The sequence below is a fragment of the Oncorhynchus mykiss genome, chromosome 1 (genome assembly GCF_013265735.2).
Source record: "Oncorhynchus mykiss isolate Arlee chromosome 1, USDA_OmykA_1.1, whole genome shotgun sequence".
Taxonomy (NCBI): domain Eukaryota; kingdom Metazoa; phylum Chordata; class Actinopteri; order Salmoniformes; family Salmonidae; genus Oncorhynchus; species Oncorhynchus mykiss.
The window spans coordinates 9,577,421-9,598,496 of NC_048565.1; the positions used below are offsets into that span (position 1 = coordinate 9,577,421).

The window sequence follows — 21,076 nt, forward strand, 5'->3', positions numbered from 1 at the left end:
TAAGCTATATACAGGGTCAGTACCATTATTGTAAGCTATATACAGGGTCAGTACTATCATTGTAAGCTATATACAGGGTCAGTACTATCATTGTAAGCTATATACAGGGTCAGTACTATCATTGTAAGCTATATACAGGGTCAGTACTATCATTGTAAGCTATATACAGGGTCAGTACCATCATTGTAAGCTATATAAAGGTTCAGTACCATCACTGTTGATAGTAAGTCTATCATACAGTTCAGTGTGTAGATGTGTATTCTGACCTCCTCACAGGTCTCTCCCTAGACAGGTGTCGTTGGACGGTCAGTCTGTGTCCCAGGAAGCAGCCTCTGAGGAACTCCGCCCACCCATCCCAGGTGTCCAACCGTAGAGTAGCCCCTGGGAGACAGAGACACATGCAGGTTGTCCTCCTGGTTTCCATGAACCAAGAATGTGTTCCATACAGTCCATTTGTCTCTATGTTACATCCATAAGGTGTTGAGCCAGAGGACCATTGATCTACTGCACAAGGAAGGCCATACCCAGGTCAATGGCGTGGTACACTCAGTATATATAAGTTAGGAGTCATATAATTACAGGGGTAAGATGAAGTGGCTCCTTTGCACTGATCTTAGGTCTGGTTTGTGTTTTTACTGCTAATGGTAAAGGTTAGGATTTGGTGAGAGTAAACTGATCCTAGATCTGTGCCCAAGGGTCATTTCTATCCAGAGACAAATCAAAGGTCCATGCTATTTAAATTTATAATCTACCACCATCTCGTGGCTCAAATTTGTAACAACATTTTCTAATTAATGTGCTGTACTGAGTTTTGTTCTATCACATTGAACACTAATCTGGGTGAAAATTAAATTGAAGACTAATCTGGGTGCTGATTAAATTGTTAACTGAAATATTATGAATATCAAATCAAATCAAATCAAATGTATTTATATAGCCCTTCGTACATCAGCTGATATCTCAAAGTGCTGTACAGAAACCCAGCGTAAAACCCCAAACAGCAAGCAATGCAGGTGTAGAAGCACGGTGGCTAGGAAAAACTCCCTAGAAAGGCCAAAACCTAGGAAGAAACCTAGAGAGGAACCAGGCTATGTGGGGTGGCCAGTCCTCTTCCTCTTTATGAACATTTGAACATCTTGACCATGTTTTGTTATAATAATTATAACAAAACATGGTCAAGATGTTCAAATGTTCATAAATGACCAGCATGGTCGAATAATAATAAGGCAGAATAGTTGAAACTGGAGCAGCAGCACAGTCAGGTGGACTGGGGACAGCAAGGAGTCATCATGTCAGGTATTCCTGGGGCATGGTCCTAGGGCTCAGGTCCTCCGAGAGAGAGAAAGAAAGAGAGAATTAGAGAGAGCATATGTGGGATGGCCAGTCCTCTTCTGGCTGTGCCGGGTGGAGATTATAACAGAACATGGCCAAGATGTTCAAATGTTCATAAATGACCAGCATGGTCGAATAATAATAAGGCAGAACAGTTGAAACTGGAGCAGCAGCACAGCCAGGTGGACTGGGGACAGCAAGGAGTCATCATGTCAGGTAGTCCTGGGGCATGGTCCTAGGGCTCAGGTCCTCCGAGAGAGAGAAAGAGAGAAGGAGAGAATTAGAGAACGCACACTTAGATTCACACAGGACACCGAATAGGACAGGAGAAGTACTCCAGATATAACAAACTGACCCTAGCCCCCCGACACATAAACTACTGCAGCATAAATACTGGAGGCTGAGACAGGAGGGGTCAGGAGACACTGTGGCCCATTCCGAGGACACCCCCGGACAGGGCCAAACAGGAAGGATATAACCCCACCCACTTTGCCAAAGCACAGCCCCCACACCACTAGAGGGATATCTTCAACCACCAACTTACCATCCTGAGACAAGGCTGAGTATAGCCCACAAAGACCTCCGCCACGGCACAACCCAAGGGGGGGGGGGGCGCCAACCCAGACAGGATGACCACATCAGTGACTCAACCCACTCAGGTGACGCACCCCCTCCAGGGACGGCATGAGAGAGCCCCAGTTAAGCCAGTGACTCAGCCCCTGTAATAGGGTTAGAGGCAGAGAATCCCAGTGGAAAGAGGGGAACCGGCCAGGCAGAGACAGCAAGGGCGGTTCGTTGCTCCAGAGCCTTTCCGTTCACCCTCCCACTCCTGGGCCAGACTACACTCAATCATATGACCCACTGAAGAGATGAGTCTTCAGTAGAGACTTAAAGGTTGAGACCGAGTTTGCGTCTCTGACATGGGTAGGCAGACCGTTCCATAAAAATGGAGCTCTATAGGAGAAAGCCCTGCCTCCAGCTGTTTGCTTAAAAATTCTAGGGACAATTAGGAGGCCTGCGTCTTGTGACCGTAGCGTACGTGTAGGTATGTACGGCAGGACCAAATCAGAGAGATAGGTAGGAGCAAGCCCATGTAATGCTTTGTAGGTTAGCAGTAAAACCTTGAAATCAGCCCTTGCTTTGACAGGAAGCCAGTGTAGAGAGGCTAGCACTGGAGTAATATGATCACATTTTTATTATTTTTTGGTTCTAGTCAGGATTCTAGCAGCCGTATTTAGCACTAACTGAAGTTTATTTAGTGCTTTATCCGGGTAGCCGGAAAGTAGAGCATTGCAGTAGTCTAACCTAGAAGTGACAAAAGCATGGATTAATTTTTCTGCATCATTTTTGGACAGAAAGTTTCTGATTTTTGCAATGTTACGTAGATGGAAAAAAGCTGTCCTTAAAATGGTCTTGATATGTTCTTCAAAAGAGAGATCAGGGTCCAGAGTAACGCCGAGGTCCTTCACAGTTTTATTTGAGACGACTGTACAACCATTAAGATTAATTGTCAGATTCAACAGAAGATCTCTTTGTTTCTTGGGACCTAGAACAAGCATCTCTGTTTTGTCCGAGTTTAAAAGTAGAAAGTTTGCAGCCATCCACTTCCTTATGTCTGAAACACATTCTTCTAGCAAGGGCAATTTTGGGGCTTCACCATGTTTAATTGAAATGTACAGCTGTGTGTCATCTGCATAGCAGTGAAAGTTAACATTATGTTTTCGAATAACATCCCCAAGAGGTAAAATATATAGTGAAAACAATAGTGGTCCTAAAACGGAACCTTGAGGAACACCGAAATTTACAGTTGATTTGTCAGAGGACAAACCATTCACAGAGACAAACTGATATCTTTCCAACAGATAAGATCTAAACCAGGCCAGAACTTGTCCGTGTAGACCAATTTGGGTTTCCAATCTCTCCAAAAGAATGTGGTGATCGATGGTATCAAAAGCAGCACTAAGGTCTAGGAGCACGAGGACAGATGCAGAGCCTCGGTCCGATGCCATTAAAATGTAATTTACCACCTTCACAAGTGCCGTCTCAGTGCTATGATGGGGTCTAAAACCAGACTGAAGCATTTCGTATACATTGTTTGTCTTCAGGAAGGCAGTGAGTTGTTGCGCAACAGCCTTTTCTAAAATGTTTGAGAGGAATGGAAGATTCGATATAGGCCGATAGTTTTTTATATTTTCTGGGTCAAGAATATATAAATATATGAATATGTATTTCAATGAACCCAAAGGGCCTCTTCTTCTCCTACTATACGGCCTGCTGTGCTCTACTGTACTCTGCTGTACTCTACTGTACTCTGCTGTGCTCTGTCTGCTGAACTCTGCTGTGCTCTACTGTACTCTACTGCACTCTGTCTGCTGTACTCTGCTGTGCTCTACTGTACTCTACTGTACTCTGCTGTGCTCTACTGTACTCTGCTGTACTCTGTCTGCTGTACTCTGCTGTACTCTGCTGTGCTCTACTGTACTTTACTGTAGTCTGCTGTGCTCTACTGTACTATACACCACTGGGTATACAGACTCTTCAGATACTGTTAGCGAACACCAGACTGAGGTCGAGGCGATTACATGGGGAAAAGGTTTATGACTGTAAGGGTGTTTGGTACAAAGGCAACACTACATCGGGCCACATTTCAGCTCTATCCCAGGTCAACCATACAATACTATAGATTTCCACTCTAGTCAACCAGCAAGAAGGAGAGACAGACAGAAGGTCTGGCTTTGACTATGTCAATGATGGGATGTGTAAGTAAGGAGTAAGGAACACAAATAAACATTATTCTGATGGTTAAATTTGTACTTAGATACATAACCACTCTCCTCTGTTAGCAAATCTTCCACAGAACTTTGTGGAACAGAGTGAGTTCTGTCCCTGTCTGGCTCTGGACATGTACCCAGGGACCTCTGTACAACAACACTTCACACTCACGAAGCAGTGTTCTTACTAATCAATCACTCTCCCATAACCATGGTCTCGGTATAAAGCAGTGTCCTTACTAACCAAATACTCTACCATAACCATGGTCTTGGTTGAGCAAGGGCAATATTACTTTAAGTCTCAAGCAGGGTGACCTCAACATACTATATATCGCCATACTATATACCACCACACTATACAGTGGGGCAAAAAAGTATTTAGTCAGCCACCAATTGTGCAAGTTCTCCCACTTAAAAAGATGAGAGGCGCCTGTAATTTTCATCATAGGTACACTTCAACTATGAAAGACAAAATGAGAAAGAAAAAAAATCCAGAAAAATCACATTGTAGGATTTTTAATGAATTTATTTGCAAATTATGGTGGAAAATAAGTATTTGGTCACCTACAAACAAGCAACATTTCTGGCTCTCACAGACCTGTAACTTCTTCTTTAAGAGGCTCCTCTGTCCTCCACTCGTTACCTGTATTAATGGCACCTGTTTGAATGAACTAAATCACCTAATCATACCTAATCATACTATATAATCATACTATATAACCATACTATATATTACCACACTCTATATCACCATAATATATATAAACATACTATATAACCATACTATATAATCATACTATATAATCATACTATATAACCATACTGTATAATCATACTATATAACCATACTATATATTACCACACTCTATATCACCATAATATATATAATCATACTATATAACCATACTATATAACCATACTATATAACCATACTATATATTACCACACTATATCTGAAACACTTTATGCTAATGATAGTATGAAGCTGTTTCAAGCAATAGCCAGCTCACTTTGATATGCATTTTCAAGCACGGGTAGAAACAGCTAGGTGTTCGGCTGGTACCTTCAGCAGGCAGCAGATGGCACTGCTAGGGGTGATGCCAACGTCTGTCAGGACCCAGCTGTCCCGAAGGATGGCACCAGCATAGCTCAGCTCCAGGAAGTACCTCACCTGCTTGTCGTCTGACAGTTGCACGTGGAAGTAATCCTGCCAGAGGAAGAAGATTGGAAACACAAGGAGCCGTAATTGAGTGTCCCATACAATCAGAGTGAGAGGGCTCAGCACTGATGGAGCCGTAATGGAGGGTGTCCCACACAGACACCCATTATGGAGGGTGTTCCACCCAGGCAGATGTCAATGTTTACCATACAATAATTGTAAAAGTGTCCAAATGTGTACAATTAAGAAATAAGGCCCAAGGAGGTGTGGTATATGGCCAATATACCACGGCCAAGGGCTGTTCTTAGGCACAACGCAACGTGGAGGTATATTGGCCATATACCACAAACCCCCAAGGTGACTTCTTTTTTTTTCTTCTCCAATTTAGTGGTATCCAATTGGTAGTTACAGTCTTGTCCCATTGCTACAACTCCCATATGGACTTGGGAGAGGCGAGAGCCAAGAGCCGTGCGTCCTCCGAAACACAACCCAGCCAAGCCACACTGCTTCATGACACCATGCCCGCTTAACCTGGAAGCCAGCCGTGTCGACCGTGTCAGCGTGCACTGCTGCGTGCACTGCGCCTGGCCAGCCACAGGAGTCACTAGTGCGTGATGGGACAATGTTGACAAAGCACTGCTGGCGTGGCTGTCTCCTACTGTAAGTACTATCGCCCTATCACATGTCTCCTACTGTAAGTACTATCGCCCCATCACATGTCTCCTACTGTAAGTACTATTGCCCCATCACACGTCTCCTACTGTAAGTACTATCGCCCCATCACATAACCACGTCTCCTACTGTAAGTACTATCGCCCCATCACATGTCTCCTACTGTAAGTACTATCGCCCCATCACATAACCATATCTCCTACTGTAGGTACTATCACCCCATCACATAACCATGTCTCCTACTGTAAGTACTATCGCCCCATCACGTCTCCTACTGTAAGTACCATCGCCCCATCACGTCTCCTACTGTAAGTACGATCGCCCCATCACGTCTCCTACTGTAAGTACTATCACCCCATCACATAACCATGTCTCCTATTGTAAGTACTAGTCACATACTTTACTTGACACCAGCCAAATGAACAAATTGCTTCTTAGAATCATCTTCCTTTCCCATGGAGCTGTTGGCCGAGGTTGGAGAAGCCAGGAGGAAGGCATGGCCAGCCGTTGAGAAATGCTTGTTGAAGTTTTTGGTTATCATGGATTTATCTGTGGTGACTGTGTTACCTAGCCTCAATGCAGTGGGCAGCTGGGAGGGATGCAAACAGGCTCACATGAAACCCTTCATGAAGACAAGTAGCCTAGTGGTTAGAGTGTTGGACTGGTAACCGAAAGGTTGCAAGTTCAAATCCCTGAACTGACAAGGTACAAATCTGTCATTCTGCCCCTGAACAGGCAGTTAACCCACTGTTCCTAAGCCTTTAATGAAAATAAGAATTTGTTTTTAACTGACTTGCCTTGTAAAATAAAAATTTGAAGCAGAGTTTAATTTGTAAATTGGGAGGTGCCAGAGGGGGGGCTCTGTGGTACCAGAACTCATGAGAAAAAAGATCACCAATTATAATAGAGCATTGAACGCATATCATCACATTTGGGTAGAGCAGTAGAGTAGAGCCATTTACAATAGGTGAACACATGGGGAACATTTTTAGTAGCCTAGGGTCCGGGAAAGTGTTGGCCTTTTTAAAACCGCATTTCGTGCAATTCTACATCCTTTTACATGACTGGAGACTTTGGCATTATCTTTTTTTAATCCGCACAAATGATCGAAATGGCAGGCTACTTTGACACTGACAAACTTAGTATCTGAGATCAATAAAAACGACCTTGTCTTGAATCCATCAATAGCCTATAGGCCTAGGTTTGTGGAGAAACATATAGTAGGCTACAATATGAGGAGGAAATTAGTCCTAAAAATGCTTTCCAGTTTCACTGACTCACCCAATGATGCGCAGCTCACTCGCTGGAGATTGTCGATGCGCTCGTGTCAAAAGCCTATCTCTCCCTCTCTCTGTTTTGTAAAACAATGTTTGGGAGTTGATCAAATATTTTGGTAGTCTACAGCATAGTCTTATCTTTTCAGCAAGAGTCATTGCTTTTCAACCTGTGTTTTCCCTCGATTGTATTTGAAATATTGCAAAAGGCCTGTTTTGTCTGCCTGCTGTTTTTTCACTGACAGATTTGCCTCGCGTTCCCGACTGTAGGCTATTCTTTGTTATTGGGCTACAATCCGCAGCTAGGCTATTTAAAAAAGAAGCTATTGGTCCTATGTAGCTAAATTATAGGGTTTCTCATGACGTATTAGGCTATTCTGAATGATTTAATTTATTTCTGAACAGACAGCAGTATTTCCGTAACTTGACACAGTAAATTGCTAGCTAGTACTGGCGGGAATTCTCTACAACAAAATGCACAACAAATATTCTCCAAAAACCACTGCATCTTATGTGTGATGTTCGAATAACATTTACAAACAATTTGATATAAATTGAACATTTAAATCACCTGAAAGTATAAAAATCACTTTTGATGTACAGTGCTTTGCAACCAACAACTTACCGCTGGTTTGGTGCTTGTTCACTGGGACGATTTTAACTGGAACATCCCCACTCGTAAGCAGCTATTCAAACCAGCCAATAAGATGCCACGTTGAGTAGGTGAAGGCAAGACAAACTCAAACCAAAAACCCATTGGCTTAACAATAAAGTGGCAAGGGGAATCACCAATATAACCCTGTTACAGAGGCAACTCGAATGAACATTGATCGCTTTTATTATAATTGTTAAATAGCAAAAAGTGAAAATGATTTTTCATGGCACGAGAGGTACCGGATTCGGCCAAATAGGTTCCGGAACAAAACAGTCCAGAACGGAACGGTGCCGGATCCTGTTCTGGCATGATCCTGCTCAAATTAAGCACTGATTTGAAGTACCTAGGCCTCTACCTGCTGAGTATAACGATTATTAAACTAGATTCAGTGGGCTTGTCATTCACAGTACTGATGAAAAATCAAGTACAGTTGATCTAAATGTGGATATACGAGGACATCTAGTGGTCACCGGATTAAAAAAAAAATTTATGCAAGCTATCTTTGCGCTAGCATGCGATGCCATATATTTGACACAGGTATTTATTTTTCAACATGTATTGTCATTGACTGGAACAAAATATAATTGTATGAGCTATGCCTGTGTCCCGGCGTTGTTGTACCCCTCTACTATCTGGCTTGGTGGGGCGATCTCGTTCTGCATGCCTGCTTCACTTATATTCAATGTGTCGTCATGCATTTGTGCATGCACGCTGTTAACGGTCATACCCGTCTTGCTAACTTAGCTAGCTCATCAACCAGTATTTTATTCGCTTTTTCTGCACGATAGCACTTATTAAAGCCTTGAAACTCATGGGGACCTCACTGTTACCACGGGTCATCGAGCTAGCCCTTATTTGGCAGCAGGGTTGCATCGGTTTCCACTGGATTTGACAGCTTGTTAGGCTGGCTAGCTAGGTAGCTAATTCGCTAACGCGAACTGTTTATCACGTAGCAGCCTATGCTGACTAGCATCGCTAGCAACTAGCTAACATGGATAAAGTATAGTCGTGGGTCCACAAAATCAAACAAATGGTACTGACCTGATGACAAAATCATGTTTCGAAATAGTAGATTTTATTTTTTTTTGCTTAATGACATTGCGAATATCATAATTTTTGTCATTTAACTACAGGTATGTATTTAATCCGGTTTCGGCATGAGAAAAGTATTAATCGCAAATCCCAGCACTAACGGATACCGGGAAATAGAAATAAGAGAACCGGTCACGAATGCGGAGCCACGCCCTAAAATAACATGTGACCACAAGGCGTTTGTGACGCATTCATGCGTTCCAATTTTGTCATAATTGTCTGTAGGTTCTAAATTGCTTATGAGCTTGGCTGCCCTTCAGAAAGTAGCTGATTCTTGTACTTTACAGCTGTATTTTCCTACAGTTACTAATAATACTAGCAACAAAACAGATTTCATTCCTTAAAATGATATTGCCAGATGGAAGAAAATAATAAGGTAGGCCTAAACTGTAATAAGATATACCTTAAAGACTGCTTGTGTATAATCCTGAATCCAGTTGCCCCTCTTGTACTGGGATAAAACAATAGGCAAGCCATGAACCTTATGGAGGAGTACATGTGTTTTGTAGACACACCTGGGTTCTAGACTGGCTGAGGTAAACATTTTAGGAAAGCCTGGGTTTTTAAATCCCGGTGAAAGCAGATATGTCAAAGTTTATCAATGTCATGTTGCCCTTCTATTTAGATGAAACTAGCGAAAATTATAATTTTTCTACTCTTTATCCACATTTTCTAGCAAAAAAACATGTTCATGCTTTAGGGCTGATGGGCTGCATATATATTGGTAAAATATAAAGTGTGTGTGTGTGGGGGGGAGGGGAGGGGCGTAGTGGATATAATGGGGTATAGGCCTAACTGTTGTTTTGAGGGTGAAATTTCAACCACAGGATGATGTCATCATTGTAAACTAAATTCAGCATAGCCAAACCTTGTATAAAATAGGTTGAATTTGTACCTTTGAAACCATGTCAGATTTTCAACATTATATACACTTTCAGAAAAAAACTATAGGCAGCACCTCAGCCCGGGATCGAACCCCATCCAGGGTTTTAACTACACCCAGCCCTGCTTAGCTTTAATATGTCACTGACTACTACCAATATGCTATTGTGAGAATTATTATTGAGAGATCTCTTAATAACAAAATATATTCAGTGTCAATATCGAAGTCATTCTAAGGGGTAGGTTTGACAAAGCAAATGAGTGAGTGAGTCTTTGACATGAAGACAGTGGTTAGATTCTGCCATTGGGACTGCTCTGATGTTTCCATTCTCTCCTGGTTATGACCATAGAGCCTTGTCCCAGTCTCTAGACCTGCCTGTCTGTGTGATGGATGACCACTTGACCTCTGAAGCTGTCAATGAGATGGTAAGTTGACCATGTCATTTCATATTACAACATTAATCCAATAAAATGTTATAGTAATGCTATCATTGGCAATGTTGACGTACCACAACCATCTCTGTTGTGTTGCAGTTGTTTAATTGGCCCAACGTTGCCAATGCTCCTCCACTCTTTAACAGTTCATAATTATTTCAGTATGATATTTGTTGTATATTAAGTTTGATTATTTGCAATATAATTACATTTCTACCAGGAGCAGAGCAATTGTACCAGGAGCAGAGCAACCTCAGTGATGGAAACCACAGAAGAGGAAAAACTCAACAATGTGGAACATCTGACACTTATGGACTTCCTTCAAAACCTAACTGAGAAGTATGTTCTGTTTTCTTTGGTACTATCACACCTTCAAGGAAATAGGATCAAATTAGAAACTGATCAATCTGAAAAAAATGTTCAGTGCTAGAAAAGTTGTCACATTGCAATTTTGCCAAAACAACTGACACAAAGCAAGTATAACTTCACGATCAGGCAAATAATTAAATAAAAACTATTCTGCCACGCATCCTGATATGACAACATTTATAACAATATTGTTTTCAGGCAATGGAGGGGGATTCGTGAGGGCATGTTTGACCCGGTAAGATCATGTTAATGACAATTTAATCAGATTACCATGAAAACTCTGCCTAATGTTTAACCTTGTTCATAAGCTTTTGAAAGACGCACTATGCAACATTTTAAAACACTTCTTCTGTTTCTGGAATACAGCTGACAAAACAACAGCTTGCCGGCTTGTGTCTGAGGATTGTCCAGTTTTTATCGGACAAGCTGATGCAGATCATCATCCCAGGTCTTTACGAACTACTGGGCATCCAAGATGCTGCCTCTTCTCCATTGTCACAGAGATCTGTCACAGCGTCACTCACCAGTCTGTTAGACGATAAGACTAACACCAAGTCCCGCGTGAGATTTACTGAGGCTGGTGTACCTAAGAGGCCAGGCAGTCGAAAGTCTTACAATAGCTTTCGCATCCCGACTCCCTACCCTTCCTCCAACTGTATGGAGCAGGAAGAGGAAGAAGAACAGGAATCACAACTTAAGTTCAAGGAGATTTACCTGACTAAGGGCAGTCTGGGCAGTGGAAGCTACCTGCCCAAGGGGGCCATGAGGTATGTTCTTAAAGGGAAATTTAACAACTTCGTATTCATCTCCAGCATCACCATATGTGAAAATTACACATTTCCATGCTTTGTAGTAAAAAAAATATAGAGGGACGTAACTGTTTCCAATAGTGCTGAGAAATTAGTGCTTTTTGAGGTTGGTTTGGTTTCGATTCAAATATTTAAAAAATAATCACGGTTTTGGATTTCAATACTTTTTTTAGACATTGAATGCACTATGGATTATGTGTGTTGAATGCTGTAACAACACATAATAAAACAATGAATAAAAGTCCCATGATGGTAGTGACTGTCCATTACTGTTTATGACTTATCAACCATCATTTACTTTCTCATATAAAATATTTATTTGATGACTATTATTTCATTCCAAGTCATCAACTCGTCTCTATAGAGCTGCTGCTTATCCTGTCTGACAAAATCACTATTTTAGTAGTTCTTCTAAGTAAATAAGACCTACTTTTATGACCGCTGAACACCAACTGTCAATCACTTAGGTCATGTATTTCCAGGTAGAGAATCATCGCAACGCAACTGCTTTTTATCTCTCTCATGCATTCTCTCGTCTCTCCGTCTCAGTCAATGAGGTTTCCGTATCTGCTCCACACAGAGTGGACAAGCAAGTGGGCGTGCAATGGATTATGGGAATTAATTGCCATATTTTCTGTGCTAAACTATGTAGAATATGGCCTGTTGGAAACTACAACATTGCATAGTTCGTGCTTGATCTGATTTATCTCTACAGAAACTGAGCATTGAGCTCACAGAAGAAGAAAAAAATGAGCTATATGGAATTCAAATAATTGAGCCGACGTCGGTCAATTAATTGTTTAAAAACCGAAAAATAACAAAAATGTTGGTTAAATGCTCAGCTGTAGATTCTAATGACATCATCAGTGTGCATCGTGTGATTTTAACCAATTATGAGTAGGCATTGCCTACTAATTGGTTGATGATGTCATAGAAAACACTTATCTTCCTCTTTCTTTTTTTACTACAAAACATAGAAATGCCCGTTTTTCACATATGCTGATGTTGGGGTGGTGCTGGAGATGATGAATATGAAGTTGAAACATTTAGAAATTTCCCTTTAACATTTCTTCAAACTGCCTTGTATTTATGATTGTCCTTGAAGTTATTAGAAGTTACAGTATTTGAAGTTTATAGCAATTTGGATTTTTGTAGAGGATAGATGTTGCCAGGATAGATAGATATCTACAGGCCAGTTTCAATACTAATGACTTATACAAAATACATTTTATTGGGCTTTAGAAATTAAGCAGTTAGGCTGACATCACACTAAGGTTTTTTCTCAGAGAAACAGCAGCGTTTTCCTCATTGTTTTCAATGGTGCAGATGTATTTGACACACTGAATGTGCATCACAGCCTTACATATTATTTGTTTGACTTTGATGATTTCTGCGGTTTTTTTCCCCAAGGACTCTAACCTCTCTGTCTGATGTGCAGAAGAAAACAACCAATTCTGAGACGCTACAAGTCCTCTTAGGTGTCTCAGAGGACACCCTCGTCACCTGTGTGCAGGACAGCCTGCAATGTTCTCTCTCCAAACTTGCATGCATGTCCAATTCTCCATCTGGAAGTGCAGGCTCTATGATGCTAACCCCTGCTGTAATGGCAGAGTTGGCTAAAGATGTCAAGTCGGCCTTATCAGTGGTCGTTAAGAGTGCCTCCGCAAGTCAAACCTCTCTAGTGACACCGGTAAGGGGAGACTCACAGACCAAGGTGACTGACAGCATGGTGAGAGAGCTGGCTTTTAAACTTGAAAAAGTTGACCAAGAGAGCAAGAGTCTAACAGGGGAAGTCATGACCACCATCTCTGACACAATGGTGGCTTTTGTTGACGAGAACGAACAGAATTTGCTGGAAGATCTGAAGGACAAGATCACGTTTTTGGCATCGCATGTTGGCTTCATTGAGGATCTTGATGCCCTGATTAGGAAATACGAGAGCAGCTACAATATTAGTGAATCTGGTTCCTCCTGCACGCTCACATCTAAGAGCATCCAAAAACTCTCTAGCCGGGAGTTTCAAACATCAGCAATACAAGCAGTGAGTGGAGTTCTTGCCAAAAAAGTCAGTAGTTTGAGCTTTCCTAGTTCAGTCATTCAGTCTGAGTTAACAGGTGCTGTATCAGGTCAAACATTGTCTGGCATTGTAAAGACAGAGTCAATTCACCCAGTGGGCTCAGCAGCGTCAGTAGTTGTTAAGACTTTCGTGTCAGATATGAAGTCTTTGGCTGAATCTGAAGAGAGTCCCCAACAGAAGAGTGCCTGGTCTGCTGCTGTTCACATTTACCACAGCATCCAAAACAACTTGAACGATTATTTCGACAAGCTTCAGAGATTTGCCCTAAAGAGCATTGTCACATCTGATGACAACATCACAAATGCTGAGTTTAAGGAGACAGTTCCACTTCCTTGCTTAGACATGAAATATAGGCCCAGTAAGAGTGAGCCTCAGTTGCCAGAGTCCACTGGTGCAGTTACTTTACAAAGAGGCCTAAGTGAGTGCTCAAAACTTCTTTGGGCACAAACTGAGTCAGAAGAAAGCAAGCTCCTTCTGACAACTTGCACCAAAGAAGTCATCTCAGAGCTTCTGGTCTTGTACAACACTGAACTGTCAAAGGAGGACGCCCTGTACACTGTTGGAGAAAAAGGATCAGGCTTCTCTATTGAGAGAGAGAAATTTGTAGAGGGTGTTCTGGCTCAGCTTGGGGATAGTGCCCATTCCAGGGCCTCATCACCAATAGTATGTGAGTTCCCCTGTCAAATTGAGGACAGCAGAAGTAAGGCCACAGCTTCTTTGACCAGTCTGTTAGATTGTATTAGAAAACTCTCAAGTGAGGAATTTAAGAGAAATGCCACTCAAGCAGTGAGTGAGTTCCTAGTTAAAAAGTCCACCAGTAGCTTAACTAGTGCAAAGCCTGCTTATTCTGTAGCATCCAGGTCTTGTTCCATTCAAAACCAGTACACATGGTCAAAGGATATTTGTGCGGATTCTGCTGCCTTTGGCATCATTGAAACATTTGTGGAAGACCTGCAGAGCTTGGCGCAACCTGCAGAAGTAGAGGAGAGAGAACCTGACCTCCAGGAAAATGCACAAAAGCTACAGAGCAGGATCTGGTCTGCTACCACTAGTTTATATAACAATATTCAGAAGACATTAAAGGACTTCATCATTCATCAGCGGAGGTCAGACATAATGAGCAGAATGTCTAGTCATATACCCACAGAGGACTCTGGACATCTTGGGACTAAGGAGCACATTTGTTTGGCAAGCCAGGACTTGAGGCAAGCTAGTAAGAGTGTGCCTCACTTGCACAGTTTGAACCTTGAAGTGGCTCTACACAGGGTTGTCAGCGAGAGTTCAAAACTTCTCTGGACTGAAACAGACGAGGCTCTACTGACCAATAGTACCAAAGAGGTAATTTCAACAATCTTGACCTCATGCGAGGATCAGGCATCAAATGCACCTTGCTTCTCCACAGTAGGAAAGAAAATATCTGATATGTTCCTTGAGGTCAACATGTTGGTAGGTGGTGTTCTGTCTCAGCTGAAGGACATCTCCTTGTCAAGGTCCCCAACACCATGTGAAGACATGTTTGAACGTCTCCAAGGTTCTCCTGAGCGAACCTCTCCAGTAAGTCTAGATTGCAGCACGGCTGCCTCCAAAGGCATTGCATCTTCCCACAGTCTTTCAACAAAGAGCCTCCAAAAACTCTCTAGTCATGAGTTCCAAACCAAAGCTGAGAAAGGAGTGAGTGAGGTCCTCTCTAGATCATTTAACATTGTGGAGGAAGGTACAACAGATAAGTACCTCCAGCCTGTATCTACATCCACCACATCTACTGATATTATACAAACCATGGTGAAAGACCAGCAGAAGCTCACCCAGACCACCCAATCATCTGACATGGTATCTGGAACCTCCCTGCTCACCACTGGACAGGTTTCTGAGAAAAGAATCTGGTCTGTTGCTCGTAACATCTACTACAGTCTGCAAAGTAAGATTACGGAGTTTCTCAGAAAAGATCTTCAAAGATCAGACACAACACTTGGTTCAATCCAAATCTTTACATATCAAAGCAGTCCTGCATCACAAAGAGCAAGTCTCGGCCATCTTGAGGTCAACCAGAGCAGTGTTACACCTGGTGGAAACGATGCCTGTGTGGACATTCCGCACAAATTACTACCTAAAACCACTGAGCTCTCAGGATCCATGCTGGAGGATATTGACACGATCCGTTGTAGGAGTGCTGACAGCCAAAATACAAGAAATACCTCTTCTTCACGCTCCTCCATCTCTCTAACACCTACTTCAAAATTAAGGCAGTCGAAATGGCACTTTGCTTTACCCGGGACTCCCATCCCCACTGAGTTTCCTGCTCAGATTGACTTTCCCATTGTTAGAAACACAATCATTGAGGACTTCTTTCACACAGAGGACTTACTTCCTGTAACCTTTGTGGACAAAGTCAGGCAAGCTGCTGGGGTGGTAGTGGACATTATGGTGGAAAGTGTTGAGAACACACAGGAAAATGGACAGGGTGCTTCACATCTTGACGACCTCCGATCTGCTGTTAGGAAATTGAGAAAAATAATTTCCACTTGGACCATCCACATTTTCAGCCATGAATTGTTGGATAAAGTGATAGCCCTTCAGGACAGCCACAGCACTCCACAGGTCTTAACATTGGAAGCAGCCAAAAGTGCTTCAGACTCCATTCTTTCAAGGCTGAAATGGGGAAAGGAACAATGTGCCATATCCAAGGAGCTCTCCTCTCAGCTTCTCCATATATTTGCTGAAGAGACAGTGAAGTGCTTCCTGAGACAGTGGTCAGATGAGTATGAAAACATAAACTTTGATGTTTCAGTCCAGAACGATCCAAAGACTTCTACTTGCATGGTCATTCTTCAAATGATCACCAAAGCCACTGCTAAATGTTATTTTGAGTCCGCTACCAGCGTGGTCACCAGTGACATTGTAGAAGGGGTGTTTGATTTGGAAAGGGATACCATCAGCAGTACTGGAGAGCAGGTCCTCACCTTCAATACAAAGGTATAGTACACATACATCTTTCATGAATAACACTGCTGTTGACCTTTTATGAGATATATGATTCTTTGTGTCATGGCATTGCACTGCTTCTTTGCAATTGATATGCTGTACTTTACGATGTCGAAAACATTTCAGTTTGTTTTAATGTGCCTTTTCCCACCAACCAGGGTTCCAAGAAAGTTAGTAAGAACCTCTGTCCTCAAGAGTCTCTGGAGTACCAGCCTCAGAACATTTCCCCTACTGTGTACTTTACAGGTAAGCCCTGCTGCTGTTTAGGCTGCTGCTCAGTCAAGACTGAGACATTATCCCTTTACCATTCCACTAATTCATTTGGAAAGACATTGTACTCCTCTGAGTTGTTACCTATGACATACTGTACTGTGGGCTGGGTGGTAGCCTAGTGGGTTAAGAGGTTGGGCCAGTAACCGATAGGTTGCTGGTTCAGAATCCCTGAGTTCACGAGGCAAAATCTGTCAATGTGCTCTTGAGCAAGGCACCAAATCCTAATTGCTCCTTGTAGTCTCTCTGGATAAGAGTGTCTGATAAATGAGTAAAAATGTAAATTGATGGCATGCTGGATGGTCTTTCGTTGCAGAAACGATGACAACATCTCATGGCTCCTTTTCTCCAGAGGGAATTTATGATATCGCATCGTCCTTCCCACTTGAAGAGAAGAGTCGCAAACCCTCCCTTTTCACCAGATTGTCTAGATCCATCACGAAAGGCTTTCTCAGCCCATTCAAATCTTCAAGGAAAACCAAATTTATTTAATTAAATTCCTCATGATAAACAACGAGAGCATTCATTTGTTCAGATGAGAATCTAATCGTATTGGTCACATACGCCGAAAACAACTGTGAGATGCTTTATTACGAGCCCATTCCCAACAATGCAGAGTTAAAAAGTAAGAAAATATTTTCTAAATAGTAACACAATAACAATAACAAGGCTATATACAAGGAGTACCAGTACCGAGTCAATGTGCATGGGTGCGAGGTAGTTGAGGTAATACAGTATGTACATGTAGGTAAGGGTAAAAGTGACTAGGCAATCAGGATAGATAATAAACACAGTAGCAGCAGCTAGTGTGAAAGTCGGTCAGTGTCACAGTGAATGTGTGGGTAGAGTGTAGTGAGTGTGCATCGAGCCAATTCAAGAGAGTCAGTGGAAAACAATTAGAAAAATACATCAATAACCAAGGGGGTCAATGCAAATAGTGCAGGTGGCCATTTAATTAACGTTCATCAGTCTGATGGCTTGGGGGTAGAAGCTGTTCAGCAGTCTAATGACTTGGGGGTAGAAGCTGTTCAGCAGTCTAATGACTTGGGGGTAGAAGCTGTTCAGCAGTCTAATGACTTGGGGGTAGAAGCTGTTCAGCAGTCTAATGACTTGGGGGTAGAAGCTGTTCAGCAGTCTAATGAGTTGGGGGTGGAAGCTGTTCAGCAGTCTAATGACTTGGAGGTAGAAGCTGTTCAGCAGTCTAATGACTTGGGGGTAGAAGCTGTTCAGCAGTCTAATGACTTGGGGGTAGAAGCTGTTCAGCAGTCTAACGAGTTGGGGGTGGAAGCTGTTCAGCAGTCTAATGACTTGGGGGTAGAAGCTGTTCAGCAGTCTAATGCCTTGGGGGTAGAAGCTGTTCAGCAGTCTAATGACTTGGGGGTAGAAGCTGTTCAGCAGTCTAATGACTTGGGGGTGGAAGCTGTTCAGCAGTCTAATGGCTTGGAGGTAGAAGCTGTTCAGCAGTCTAATGACTTGGGGGTAGAAGCTGTTCAGCAGTCTTATGACTTGGGGGTAGAAGCTGTTAAGGAGCCTTTTGTCCCAGACTTGGTGCTCTCATATCGCTTGCCGTGTGGTAGCAGAGTGAACAGTCTATGACTTGGGTGGTTGGAGCCTTTTGACAATCATTTACATATCACTTACTTTATTTTTATTTGATTTGATGTCATATTGTAAACGTATGTATCTGTTTTGCTGAAAATATGATTTTGAAAACAATGAATGTCTACAAGTGCTTCATAAAACAGGTATATTTATTTTTGTATTTTCAAAAGACAGCAAATAGCCAATCAAGTATCAACAAAAGTGAAATGAAAGACAGATTTAATTTTCAGTGAATAATTGTCTTGTCCAGTGAGCAACTCAATGACAGCGATTCAATGACATCATTAGATCACCTCCAAGAAGCATCTTCAACGTTCACCTGACAACCCATTGGATAAGACACATACACTAACCAAGTGTTTCTTACCTGTCAACAAGGTTGAGATCAGAATATAAGGTCCATAAACAAACTGAAAATGGCATACTGAAGATGGAGTCAAAAGGAACTCAGCCTTTCACCCTTTTCATAGCAATGGAATATGTGACACGGTTCGTTATAGTTCATGTTTTCTACAAAAAATTATAAAGGCAGATTCCATTATCCAGTTTTAAAAAAAACTTTTTTTAAATCGACAGAACTACCGTCCTTGGGTGTTCCTGAGCTCACAGTAAAAGGTTAAACTAGACATGTTATTGTGAGTTCTGGAGGCAGCAGATGCTGTTGGTGGTCGATCAAGGGCACTTCCTGTCTACGCACTGCTTCCCGCCCTCTTCGTACTCCTGTTTTGAGATCCACATTTGCTGGAAAGTTCCCTAGAGTAAGACAACATGATGCTTATCAGTACAAATCCCAAACAATACAACCACCATCATTGATGAAGTGCATTAGGTCAAAGTAGTAGGTTATTATCAAACTATTTCAAAACAGGCCAACACACAAATCCCAAAACAAATAGACAAATCATAGTGTGCAAGTGACCAGAAGCATTGCAATACAGTATAAGTATATATCAATGGAGGCTGCTGAGGCTGCTGAGCTGCTCAGTGGAGGCTGCTGAGCTGCTCAGTGGAGGCTGCTGAGCTGCTCAGTGGAGGCTGCTGAGCTGCTCAGTGGAGGCTGCTGCCTCTCTGTGGTGAGAGCACTAACACACTGAACATGATGGACAAGGATGCTCCATATAGCCATCCATCACTGTCCAGGCACAGCCTGGGTGTATGTAATACAATATGACCAGATATGGTTTGATATCTCTTCTGAAACTGGGGTGGGGTTATTGAGTTCAGGGTTGTGTAATGGTTGCTTCCATGTCAGTCCTCAAAGATGAAATTGCATAGAATCGAATGAATCACATCCAATGATTTCCCGCTTTGGACATTGTTTTGAAAATGATTCTCCATAGCTGCCATACCTTTGATGTCATAAAGTGTTACAGAATTCCCCTTCCTTATTATAAACTCTGATTAAAACTATGGAGTTCATTGGCCTACAACACATGTGTGTACGTATTTGCCCTTAAAATTATATTGCTAGATGGAATAAAATAATAAGGTAGGCCTAAACTGTAATAAGATGTACTTTAAAGATACTATAAATAGCAGGAGACATACCTGGGTTCTAGACTGGTATTTAGGGCAAGCATTTTAGGATTATACATATGGTTAGTGTCAACTTCTACTTACACGTTAAAGCTCAGCCATGTTGCTACATGTTTACTCATTGACTTCAAGTAGAGCATTGTTTGTGAATCTGAATAAAAGCCTAATAAAAGTGTATCGCCCCCAGCTTGGGCAGCACTGCTACACTGCTTTTTTGGGCTAAAGGTGTTTGTGACACGTGCATGTGTTCCAATGATGTCATAATTGTTTGTAGCTTCTATGTTGCCTATCAACTTGGCTGTCCTTCAGAAAGTAGATAATACTTGTATTTTCAAACAATTAATAAAAATACTAGCAACAAAACAAACTAAATAGATTTAATCCATTAATATGATATTGCCAGATGGAAGTAAATAACAAGGTAGGCCTAAACTGTAATAAGATATATCTTATAGACTGCTTCAGTGCATTTGGAAAGTATTCAGACCCCTTGACTTTTTACACATTTCATTTTTTACGTTATAGCCTTATTCTAAAATGGATTACATACAACATTTTCCTCATCAATCTACACACAATATCCCATAATGACAAAGCAAAAACTGTTTTTTAGAAATTTTTGCAAATTAAAACGGAAAAAAACAGAAATACCTTATTACATAAGTTTCAACCCTTTGCTATGAGCTCGAAATTGAGCTCCGGTGCGTCCTGTTTCCCTTGATCATCCTTGAGGTATTTCTACAACATGATTGGAGTCCACCTGGGGTAAATTCAATGGATTGGACATGATTTGGAAAGGCACATACCTAAGGTCCACAGTTGACAGTGCAAAAAATCTATTTTAATTCCAGGTTATAAGGCCCAAATAGGGAAAATGCCAAGGGGGGTGAATACTTTCGCAAGCCACTGTAATGGTTCAGTTCACATAAACAGTCATTATTTCAGTTTGAGAGATCATCCCGGGCTTTGCCCCATCTGCTGTAGCTGAGATGTCCCTGGAGGACATAGAACAACAAGACTATGATGTTTCTGACACTGAGAGAGTCGGTAAGGCCACTTACACTCTGTCCAGTTAGATTTGTGTGGAGTTAAGAGAGAGAGAGACTCTAAGAAGAATTGTTTGGGGGCAGGTCAGGCGTCATTCAGGAGTCATTTGTAG

General features: G+C 41.9%; 2 protein-coding genes across 7 annotated transcripts in view; one reads left to right on the forward strand and one right to left on the reverse strand.

The window, feature by feature from the left end:
- The window catches only part of LOC110515622 (protein ANKUB1-like), a 53,183-nt gene that overhangs the window by 914 nt on the left and 31,193 nt on the right, over window positions 1-21,076 (reverse strand). Inside the window, exons 1-3 of one of the 5 annotated variants that reach the window (XR_005035011.1) lie at window positions 7,834-7,963; window positions 5,167-5,310; window positions 278-381 (exon numbers count right to left, since the gene is read on the reverse strand). The exons of 1 other annotated variant lie outside the window; for it this stretch is intronic. The gene's annotated coding sequence lies outside the window, so the exon portion shown is untranslated. Of the gene's footprint in view, window positions 1-277; window positions 382-1,521; window positions 1,582-4,686; window positions 4,747-5,166; window positions 5,311-7,833; window positions 7,964-21,076 lie in introns of those variants that run through there. 3 more of the 5 variants (XR_005035022.1, XR_005035032.1, XR_005035007.1) reach the window with 3 other exon arrangements.
- LOC118937346 lies at window positions 9,043-17,821 on the forward strand. Of its 2 annotated transcripts, none has more exons than XM_036935428.1 (8): window positions 9,043-9,522; window positions 10,057-10,263; window positions 10,493-10,611; window positions 10,840-10,876; window positions 11,008-11,408; window positions 12,861-16,500; window positions 16,668-16,755; window positions 17,096-17,821. In XM_036935428.1, exons 2-8 carry the CDS (start codon window positions 10,156-10,158, stop codon window positions 17,269-17,271), a joined length of 4,569 nt encoding a protein of 1,522 aa, XP_036791323.1. In that variant the 5' UTR covers window positions 9,043-9,522; window positions 10,057-10,155; the 3' UTR covers window positions 17,272-17,821. The 2 variants fall into 2 exon arrangements, with proteins under 2 accessions (XP_036791323.1, XP_036791366.1); XM_036935471.1 differs by having other exon boundaries at window positions 9,043-9,331; window positions 10,188-10,263.